Source organism: Vulpes vulpes, chromosome 9 (assembly GCF_048418805.1).
Source record: "Vulpes vulpes isolate BD-2025 chromosome 9, VulVul3, whole genome shotgun sequence".
Taxonomy (NCBI): Eukaryota; Metazoa; Chordata; class Mammalia; order Carnivora; family Canidae; genus Vulpes; species Vulpes vulpes.
In genome coordinates, this window is record NC_132788.1 from 1,347,398 (window position 1) to 1,359,389 (window position 11,992).

Genomic DNA, 11,992 nt, shown 5'->3' on the forward strand with positions numbered 1-11,992 from the left:
AAGTATGCAGCTGAGCTTCTGACCATTTCAATAACTGAAAGTATATTAAGACACGATCTGCAATTGCACTGTTGGGGATTTGCCCCAAAGATTCAGATGCAATGAAACGTCGGGATACCTGCACCCCGATGTTTCTATCAGCAATGGCCACAATAGCCAAACTGTGGAAGGAGCCTCGGTGTCCATCGAAAGATGAATGGATAAAGAAGATGTGGTTTATGTATACAATGGAATATTACTCAGCAATTAGAAACGACAAATACCCACCATTTGCTTCAACGTGGATGGAACTGGAGGGTATTATGCTGAGTGAAATAAGTCAATCGGAGAAGGACAAACAGTGTATGTTCTCATTCATTTGGGGAATATACAAAATAGTGAAAGGGAATATAAAGGAAGGGAAAAGAAATGTTGGGAAATATCAGGACGGGAGACAGAACATAAAGACTCCTACCTCGGGAAAACGAACTAGGGGTGGTGGAAGGGGAGGAAAGCGGGTGTTGGAGGGGAATGGGTGACGGGCACTGAGGTGGACACTTGACGGGATGAGCACTGGGTGTTTTTCTGTATGTTGGTAAATTGAACACCAATAAAAATTAATTAAAAAAAATATTCATAAAGCCCAGGGGAAAAAAAAAAGACACGATCTGCATGCTATGCTCGAAAACTCTGCAGAAATTAATATATATCGAGTTGAAGACATGTTATCCTAGACTGCAGATGTTTTCTCTAAAAGCTTTTTTTTTTTTTTTTTTATTTATGATAGTCACAGAGAGATAGAGAGAGAGGCAGAGACACAGGCAGAGGGAGAAGCAGGCTACATGCACCGGGAGCCCGATGTGGGATTCGATCCCGGGTCTCCAGGATCGCGCCCTGGGCCAAAGGCAGGCGCCAAACTGCTGCGCCACCCAGGGATCCCCTCTAAAAGCTTTTTGTAATTACTTCCAGACAGAATTAAAAAATTGAATTCCTGCAATAAAAATTAAAATTACCTAACCATAGAGAAACCCCAAGAGGTTTCCGATTTTGGTGTAACACATATGTAAATTTTAATAAAGTTATTATTTTAAAGAATGAAAGATGAGGAATGCCTGGGTGGTTCAGTGGTTAGGGCCTGCCTTTGCCCCAGGGCATGATCCTGGAGTCCCAGGATCGAGTCCCACGTCGGGCTTTCTGCATGGAACCTGCTTCTCCCTCTGCATGTGTCTCTGCCTCTCTCTCTCTCTCTCTGTGTGTGTGTGTGTCTGTCTCTGTATCTCTCATGAATAAATAATTTTTTAAAGAAGAATATCAGAAAGGGAGACAGAACATAAAGACTCCTAACTCTGGGAAACGAACTAGGGGTGGTGGAAGGGGAGGAGGGCGGGGGGTGGGGGTGAATGGGTGACGGGCACTGAGGGGGGGCACTTGACGGGATGAGCACTGGGTGTTATTCTGTATGTTGGCAAATTCAACACCAATAAAAAATAAATTTCTTATAAAATAAATAAATAAATAACAAAACAAAAGAATGGAAGTTGAGACTTACAATCTTATTTGAAATTTGCAAGCAATAAAGCGAATAATATGTAACAGTTTAGAAGTACAATGGCTAAAATTAGGAACTCAATGAATGAATTTCAAAGATTAGCTAAGAAGAAAATTTGTGAAGTAGAATACAGATCAGTGGAAAATACTCAGAGTGAAGTATTGAGAGACAAAAGGACAGAAAAAATCAGAAATGAGTGTTAGAGATCAATAGCATAGAGATATACATATTTGAATTCCAAAAAATGATTAAAGAGATTAATATGCTGAATCAGTGCTTGAGGAGTTAATGGCCAGGTGTTATCTCAAAACAATGAAAGATATTTTTCTACAGATTCATTAACCTACAAAATCAAAGCAGCATTTATACAAAGAACGCCACACTTGGACATATCATAGTAAAAATATTTAGAGTCAAAATAAAGAGAAAACTATAAAAGCATTCTGAGAAAGAAGACAATCACTTCAGGGGCACCTAAGTGGAACAGTCAGTTAGGACTCTGATTCCTGCCTTCTGCTCAGGTTGTGACCTCAGAGTGGTGAGATTGGTTGGTTACCATGGCAGCCTCACATTCAGCACAGAATCTGTTTGAGACCCTCGCTCCCTTTCCCAGTGCCCCTCCTCTAAAATAAATAATAAAACCTTTCTTTACAAAGAAGACCAAAAAAGAAGACATAGTCATTTCAACGTTTAAAGTTAGAAATAAGACTGACCATTGTCTTACCAGATTAAAAATAATGGAAGCCAAATTAAAAGGAAATATATTTTCTTTTCTTCAAAGAAAATACTTATCAACTATTATTCTGCATCTAGCCGAATATATCCTTCAGAACTCAAAGTGAATGTAGCTGTAACAATTAAGGAGTCCATCCATTTACAATTGTACCCAAAAGCATAAGATACCTAGGAATAAAGCAACCAAAGAAGGAAAGGATCTATACCCTCAAACTACAGAACACTTGTGAAAGAAATTGAGGAACTCACAAAGAGATGGAAAAATATTCCATGCTTATGGATTGGAAGAATTAATATTGTGAAAATGTCTCTGCTACCCAGGGCAATTTACACATTCAGTGCAATCCCTATCCAAATCCCATGGACTTGGGGGCTGCACCGGTGACTCAGTGGTTTAGCACCGCCTTCAGCCTAGGGCATGATCCTGGAGACAGGGGATTGAGTCCCATGCTCGGCTCCCTGCATGGAGCCTGCTTTTCCCTCTGCCTCTCTCTCTCTCTCTCTCTCTCTGTATATTATGAATAAATAAATAAAATCTTTTAAAAATATCCCATGAACGTTCATTAGGGAGTTGGAAAATAATCTTAAGATTTGTGTGGAGTCAGAAAAGACCCCAAATAGCCAGGGGAATATTGAAAAAGAAAACCAGAGCCGGGGGCATCACAATGCCAAGTTTCAAGTTGTACTACAAAGCTGTGACCATCAAGACACTGTGGTACCGGCACAAAAACAGACACATACATCAATGGAGCAGAATAGAGAACCCAGAAATGGGCCCTCAACTCTATGGCCGACTAATATCCAACAAGGCAGGAAAGACTATCCAGTTGAAAAAGAACAGTCTCTTCAATAAATGGTGCTGGGAAAATTGGACAGCCATGTGTAGCAGAACGAAACTAGATTATTGTCTGACACCAGACACAAAGATAAAGTCAAAATGGATGAAAGATCTAAACGTGAGACAAGAATCCATCAAAATCCTAGGGCAGAATACAGGCAACACCCTTTTTGAAGTTGGCCACAGCAACTTCTTGCAAGATCTATCTATGAAGGCAAGAGAAACAAAAGCAAAAATGAACTATTGGGACTTAATCAAGATAAGAAGCTTCTGCACACCAAAGAAACAGTGAACAAAACTAAAAGACAACTACAGATGGGAGAAGACATTTGCAAATGACCTATCAGCTAAAGGGCTAGTATCCAAGATCTATGTAGAACTTATTAAACTCAACAGCAAAGAAGCAACAATCCAATCATGAAATGGGCTAAAGTCATGAACAGAAATCTCACAGAGGAAGACATAGACATGGGCAACAAGCACATGAGGAATTGCTCCCATCACTGGCCATCAGGGAAATACAAAACAAAACCACCAGGAGATCCTACCTCACACCAGTGAGAATGGTGAAAATTAACAAGATGGGATACCACAAATGTTGGAGAGGATGTGGAGAGAGAGGAACCCTCTTGCACTGTGGTGGGAATGCAGCCACTCTGGAAAACTGTGTGGAGGTTCCTCAAAGAGTGAAAAATAGACCTGCCCTACGACCCAGCAATTGCACTGCTGGGGATTTACCCCAAAGATACAGATGCAGTGAAACGCTGGGTCACCTACACCCCAAAGTTTCTAGCAGCAATGTCCACAGTAGCCAAACTGTGGAAGGAGCCTTGATGCCCATCGAAAGATGGTGGATAAAGAAGCTGTGGTCTATGTATACAATGGGATATTCCTCAGCCATTAGAAATGACAAATACCTACCATTTGCTTCAACGTGGATGGAACTGGAGGATATTATGGTGAGTGAAGTAAGTCAATCAGAGAAGGACAATCATCATATGGTCTCACTCATACGAGGAATATAAAAATTGTGAACGGGATTAAAGGGAAAGGAGGGGAACTGAATGGGAAATATCCGAGAAAGTGACAGAACATGGAGGCTCCTGGTTCTGGGAAACCAACAAGGGGTGGTGGAAAGGGAGGTGGGTGGGGGGAATGGTGACTGGGTGACGGGCACTGAGGGGGGCATCTGACGGGTTGAGCGCTGGATGTTATGCTATTTGTTGGCAAATTGAACTCCAATAAAAACATAAAAAAGCCTCAATACTCTATTTTCAATAATGGATAAAACAACAAAACTAAGTATCAGCAAGGAAATAATAGATGTGAACAGTATTATAAACTTCACAGGGATTATACAGCATAACCAAGTGAGAGTTATCCAGGAATACGAGAGTAGACCAATATACAAAAAAGAAAAATCCCTCCATATAATACACCATAGACATGGAATTCAGGGGGAAAAACTACGTGATCATCTTAGGAGATCCAAAAAAGTACAAATCATTGTGGAAAGATGAAGAGGACCCACATCAATGTGAAGATATCCCATGATCATGGACCGGAGGACTTACTAATGTCTAGATGTAGTACTCCTCATGTTTACATATAGATTCAATGTAATCCTATCAAAGTCCGATTACCGTTTTATATTTCATGGTGTTTTTTTTTTTTTTGGCAAAAATTGACCCTAAATGGCTGAAAAAATATATGAAGAGAGCAAAGTAAGAGGCCTGACACTTCCTGATTTCAAAACTGACTTTGAAGCAGAACAGTGTTGTGCTTGCACGAGGATAGACATAGAGTCAAGGAAACGAATCAAAATACAGAAATAAACTCACCTGTGATTTTCAACGAGGGGCCCAAGGGCACCATCCAACAGTGAGAAAAGAGTATTTTTCATAAATGTTGAGGAAAAAAGTCTATAATCCACATGCAAAAGAATGAATTAAGAGCTTTACCTCACACCACATACAAAAATTAACTCAAAATGGACAAATACCGGGATCCCTGGGTGGCGCAGCGGTTTGGCGCCTGCCTTTGGCCCAAGGCGCGATCCTGGAGACCCGGGATCGAATCCCACATCGGGCTCCCGGTGCATGGAGCCTGCTTCTCCCTCCGCCTGTGTCTCTGCCTCTCTCTCTCTCTCTCTCTCCGACTATCATAAAAAAAAAAAAAAAAAAATTAAAAAAAAAAAAAAAGCTCTTATTTAAAAAAAAAAAAAATGGACAAATACCTAAATGCATGTGCTAAAACTATAAAACTATCAGAGCTGAACTAGACATCAGTGTCAATTATTGTGACTTGGGATTCGTCAGCAATTTCCTATATGACATCAAAGTACAGACTACAAAATAGGAGAATCAGAACTAAAATATGATAAAATAGACAAATTGAACTTCATCTAAATTAAAATCTTGTGCATCAAAGGACACTCTGAAGACGAAGACAAAAATCTATATTAAGGTAAATACATTTGACAATTGATACATATCTAATAAGGATAAAATATCCATGGAATATAGAGAATTCCTCCAACTCAGCAACAAAAACACAGTCAAATGTTTAACTGGGCAAAGGTTTTGTTGCATGGGCATTTCTCGAAAGATACATACAACTGGCCAATAAGTTCAGGAGACGTAATTCAATGTCGTTAGTCAAGAGGGAACTGTGGAACAAAACCACTATGAGATTCCACTTTGTTTGTTAGGATGGTTACAATGATTTTTAAAGACTGAGAAGAACGAGGGTTGGTGAGTATTTGGAAAATAGAACCTTCATATCCGGCAGGTACAAATATAAGAGTGGCACAGCCTCTGTAGAATGTAGAATCTTTGCAGGATAAGCCATCTGTTTTTTCAATAAAGAAGGTGAGTAAAAATATTGAAATGAAAATAGAGGGACAGGAAGCCAGTGAATGAGAGGCTTTAGGGGCATCATGAGAACATGGAGTAAGGATGTTATGAATCCTGTTCCAAAACACACCAGAAAGGATAAATGAGTCAATCAGGACAATTGAAACACTAAATGGCAATTCTATAATATTAGGAATTCATTATTAATTGTTTAAAGGATAATAGTAACATAAGAGTTGTCTTTCTTTAAAGTCTTCACTGTTTAAGGGAGTAGTTATGATGGGCTCTAGATTGATAATATTGAAGTTGGTGGGTGCGATAGGTCATCCATTACTGCTCTAGTTTCATGTCCGTGTGTTTGAGAACAGCCATAATAAAGAGAAGCATGCATCTAAACATAAATTTAAAAAAACGAAGTGAAGAGAATTTGTCTCACACAGGAGGAAAAGTAGACGTGACCTTTAGGTAGCAGGAAACTGACTTTGGGAGTGAGGGGAGCTCAGAGATGGCAGAAAGAATGAAGATTATAAAAAAGGGCCCCAATATGGATACCCCTAAATAAATACAGATTTTATGCAGTGCACATCAGGTTGAAAATGCAGAAAGTAAAGTACACCACACCAAAGACAGGTAATTGGGAGTAAATACGTAGAGTTGAAAGGGTTTCCTCATTGTTCAGGGAGTCAGTAACTATACTAACGTAGGTTGTATTAGGTCAATAATGTAAGTTGTAATCTGTTTGCCACCCCTAACAAAAGAAAAAAAGAGCAAATGGAAGTAAAACTTAGAGTTACTATAATAAATGTGGAATAATAATACTTTGAAATGAATGTTAAAAAAAGGAGAAAGAAATAAAGAGCACTAAAGAACATGGTATACATAAAGCCTAAATTTATCTGTATCATGTGAAGGACTAAACTGTCTCGTGTACAACATGATTAAAGTGAAATTTCCAATGAAAAGTTGTGCGCTAGTAGCCAGGTTGAAGAAACAAAACTGAAAAATATGCAATCGGAGAAGGACAAACATTATGTGTTCTCATTCATTTGGGGAATACAAATAATAGTGAAAGGGAATAGAAGGGAAGGGAGAAGAAATGGGTAGGAAATATCAGAAAGGGAGACAGAACATGAAAGACTCCTAACTCTGTAAAACGAACTAGAGGTGGTGGAAGGGGAGGAGGGCGGAGGGTGGGAGTGCATGGGTGACGGGCACTGAGGGGGGCACTTGGCGGGATGAGCACTGGGTGTTATTGTGTAGGTTGGAAAATTGAACACCAATAAAAATAAATGTATTATTAAAAATAATATGCAATCTTAAGAGATATAAAAAGGAAACATAAAATGTTGAAAATGAACGTGATGGGAACATACTCAGCAAAATAATATTTTAGCACAAACCACACGCCACCACAGTTGCTATACTAGCCCGATAGCCAACTTCAAAGTGGAAAAACCAGCTGAGAAGAGGACACTTCACATTGATGAGAAACATTTGGTTCCCCCATGACGGGCAACCGTGTTAACTGTGTGAGCACCTGCCAGAAGAGCCTCAGGATATGCAAAGCAAAACTGGGCCCTTACGGGAGAAAAGTACAAATCCACAACTATGTGAGAGATTTTAACCCCCTCCCTTGGAACTGATAGAACAATCACACAAGGTGCCAACCTGGATACGGAACGTTTAGGCTGTAGCATAGTGACCATAACCTAATGGAGCACGGCATCCAACAGCAGGATGTATATTCTTTGTTTTCTTTTTCCTAAAGGTTTTGTTTAAAGTCTAGTATAGTTAAGAGAGTATAATATTTTTTCAGGTGTACAGTATAGTGATTCAGCTCTTCTATACAGCACCTGGTGCTCATCATGACAGGTGCGCTCCTTCATCCCCATCAACTCGAGCCCTCCATCCCCGTCCCCTGCCTCTCTTACCCTCAGTGTGTTCTCTGTAGTTCAGAGTGTTTTCTGGTTTGCTTCTTTCCTTTCTTCCCCTATGTTCATTTGTTTTGTTTCTGAAATTCCACACATGAGTGAGATCATATGATAATTGTTTTTCTCTGACTTCATTCACTTAGCATAGGACCCTCTATATCCACCCATGTTATTGTAAATGGCAAGGCTTCATGGGTTTTTATGGCTGAGTAATACTGCAATGCACGTATATATCACCTCTTTATCAATCAGTCAGAGGATGTACATTATTTTCAAGAGTATAAAGAACATATTGACACATTGTTTATATTCTGGATTCATTGCAGCTTTCAACAAATTTCAAAGGACTGAAGGTGTAAAAAATATATTTGTGTGCAATTTATATGAAACCAAGCCAAAAGTAAATCACAAATAGATCATTTAAAAATCCTTGTGTATTTTTAATTTTAAAAATACTTCTAAGTAAGCCCTGGGTGTAAATAAGTTCAAGAGACATTATTCAATGTCGTTAGTCAAGAGGGAACTGTGGAACAAAACCACTATGAGATTCCACTTTGTTTGTTAGGATGGTTGCAATTATTTTTAAAGACTGAGAAGAACAAGGGTTTGAAATATAGAAATTGCATACGACGAGTAACAAAAGTGGCAGCTTGGAAGCATTATCGTCTGTGTTTAAAGGCAAATTTATAGGCTGAAGTCCATTGTAAGAAAAGTAGAAAAACAGGAAATAGTATTCGTCTGAAAGTATTATAAAAAATTTTATGAGACCCATGTAATATTAATGCCAAACTCTAACAAGGATATTATAGGAAATTTTTTACAATTACACTATCTCAATCACAAGTATATAAGCATATTTAGCAAACAAAATCTGATTAAGTCCCATATAGAAGTCATGGTATGCCCAACACGAAGTGTCTGTATCCTGGCAATGCAGAGATTACTAAAATACTAAACTGTAGAGAGAAACCAAAGTAGACTTAAGTAACATGATGGGATTCCAGATCCCCAAACTGGAACACTCAATATTACAAAGATGCCAGTTCTCCCCACAGTGAAGTGAGTCACTGTGATTTTTTATTGTGGAATCTGAAGAGGTGATCCTAAAACCATGTTGAATTTTGCAACACTAGTGTTTCCAAGACAGTTTTGAGAAACAGCGAGGGGGATTTGCACTATCAGCAACGCACAGTAGGTGTGATGAACCAATGATAGCGACAGAGGATAGGCCATCTGAGTAGGGAACACAACAGAGAGCCTGGAAGTCAACTCAGTGCTTGTCTAGACACCCCATTTACCAAACAGGTGGGTAGTCTATGGAAAAGTAAAAAATCTGGGTCAATTAAGAGTCATAGGCTAACCACTGAGATTTGGCTCTTACCTCATACTAGACACACAAAACAGTCCAGGCTGAATGCCGAGTTAGATTTCAAAGCAAAATAGTGATGAGAATAGAGAAGACCCTCCAGGTCCTCAAGCAGGAAAGTGCCTCCCAAATGTCCTGTGCAGGGAGCAAAAAGGAGTAAAGCACGGAGGAAATACCTTGTGGATGGAGCTACATGAAAATCAAGTGAGTCTGCAGAGTGTGTCAAGGCAGAGCACAGCTTGGGAAGGCACACTGCAATACGGGAAGGGAAACGGACTTGTCTGCACAATATACACATAATCCTTGACCCGAAGAATAAGACAACCCTGTAGAAATACAGGCGAGAGACAGGTAGAAGTGATGTGCAGAGGAGAGGAGCCAAACGTGCTGGACACATTTGAAATGTGTCCTGTCTCCCCACGGGCTCTCCGTCACCTCTCTGAAGTGACTGTTTCCTGTTTGTGCCATCAGCAACCTGGTCACACACCCCCCTCACTGCCTGTGTCCCATCATATTGCACATGTTTGTTGTCATGTCTGCCTTCCTGCAGAGCCATGAGCTCCCCAGGGCTGGCCTTGAACTACACTATTTCTGCATCCCTCACCCTGTGGCCATGTCCCTTAGAAGTGTGTTCTCACTTCTCTGGTGAGCTGCTGATTTGAGCCTGAGAAATACATTTCAGGTCACGAGGGAGCCTGGTGCTGTGATCCTCTGATTATAATGAAAAGCTGTTCCTTCAGATGGAATGACCCTGAGCCCAAATAGTGCTGGCCAGGGCAGGAGTGGGGTCACCCCTTCAGCTGCTGAGGCAAGCCCTGCTGAGTGCTTCCTGCCTACCATAGCTCTGATGCCTCCCTTACACACTTGGTGTCCTTCATACCCTGGACCCCTGAGGGATGGCTGCCTTGACCCTTACCTCCTCCAGGTGAGGGTCATGACTGCTGAAGGTCACACAGCCCATGTCTATGCAGATGATGATGAGGTCGGCTTGTAGAACTGTCACCCCTCCTTCTTAGCTTTGGGTTCCCATGCAATGCAGAGAGTGTTGGGAGGGGCAGGGGAGGGTCTTGGGGTCACAGAAACTGTGTGGATGGGTGCTCCATGTTCAAGCTTCAGGAGCTCCTGGTTTCTGGTAGAAGCAGAGGAGGAAATGGCCTCAGCTCACTTCAGCTGCCACATCTTGTTGCTTCATCCAGGCAGTAGTGCAAGGGCGTGCAGCTTAGGGTCATGGGGCTCGGAAGGTCTCTCCTCCTGAACTGCTGGGATTTGGAGGCTTGAATGGCCAATTAGGTGAGCTTGTTTGTCTTCTGGCCTCTGGAGTGCCCTGGGACTCCCAGTTCCCCTGGGTACCACTGTCATCAAGCTCTGTCTGAACCAGTCCGCCGCTACATGGCCAGGCTCCAAAGACCAGAAGTCTCTCTGGGCCTCAGGTGTGAGCAGAAGAGAATCATAGACATCATGTGCCCACCTTAATGCCCGTCATCCGGTTACCCCATTCCCCATCCCCTCCACTGCAGCAACCATTAATTTCTTTCCTATATGGAAGACTCATTTTTAACAATTTTATTCAAAAGAGAGCACTTGACGTAGGAACTACCACTTAATCTTTTTATCAGGGCACAGTAATCATTGTTGGTTGTAGATACAGGGTACAGCGCATCTCTAAAGCTTATTCTTTTATGACAGCAGTTCATGTTTGTTACATAATAACTCCATCACCCCACCTGTGACAATCTCCGTATCCTCCATCAAGGTTGCAGGACACATTGACTCCCTTCAGCACATCCTCCACATGGCCATGTGTTTCTGTCCCAGCCTCCGCAGGGCCTCCTTCACATCCTTGTTTCGCAGACTGTAGATGAGGGGATTGAGCATTGGGATGACCAGCGTGTAGAAGACAGAGACCACCTTGCCCTGCTCCATGGACTCAATTGCTCCTGGCTGGGCATACATGACAAAGAGAGTCCCAAAAAAGAGGGTCACTGCAGTCATGTGGGAGCCACAGGTGGAGAAGATCTTGCGTCTCCCACCTCCTGATCCCATCCTCAGGATGGTCACTGTGATGTAGCCATAGGAGATGAGGATCACAATCGTCACAGCCACAAGGAGGAGCCCACAGATGCCAAACAAGAGAAGTTCATTGATGGCCGTGTTGCCACAGGCGATCTGGAGCAGAGGGGGCACATCACAGAAGAAGTGGTTGATGCGGTTGGAGCTGCAGAATGGGAGGTGGAATGTGAAGCTGGTCTGCACAACAGAGTTGAAGCAGCCTCCACAGTAGGCGCCCAGCACCAGGCGAGTGCAGGCAGACTGGCACATGGTGCTGGGGTAGCGCAAGGGGCTACAGATGGCCATGAAGCGGTCATAGGCCATGACACCCAGGAGCAAGCCTTCAGTTGTGGCCATCAGGGATAAAAAGAAAAACTGGGTGGCACATCCTGCAAAGGTGATGACCTTGGATGAGGAGAAGAAGTTGGCCAGTGCATTGGGGGCAATCACAGATGAGTAGCACAAGTCCACAAAGGAGAGGTTCTTGAGGAAGAAGTACATTGGGGAGTGCAGTTGGGCATCCAGGGTGATAACAATGATCATGAGGAGGTTACCCAGGACAGTCACCATGTACAGGGCCAGGAATACAGCAAAGAGCAGGGCCTGAGTCTCAAGGCCACCTGCAAATCCCTCCAGCACAAAATCTTGAACGTAGACCTTGGAGAGGTTTCCATTACTCTGCAATGGCAT

General features: G+C 42.0%; 1 protein-coding gene across 1 annotated transcript; it reads right to left on the minus strand.

Moving 5' to 3' along the window:
- Positions 1 to 11,029: 11,029 nt before the first annotated feature.
- Positions 11,030 to 11,992, minus strand: LOC140594039 (olfactory receptor 9S13-like). The gene has a single exon (XM_072722406.1). The coding sequence runs from the start codon at positions 11,990 to 11,992 to the stop codon at positions 11,030 to 11,032; it is 963 nt and encodes a 320-aa protein (XP_072578507.1).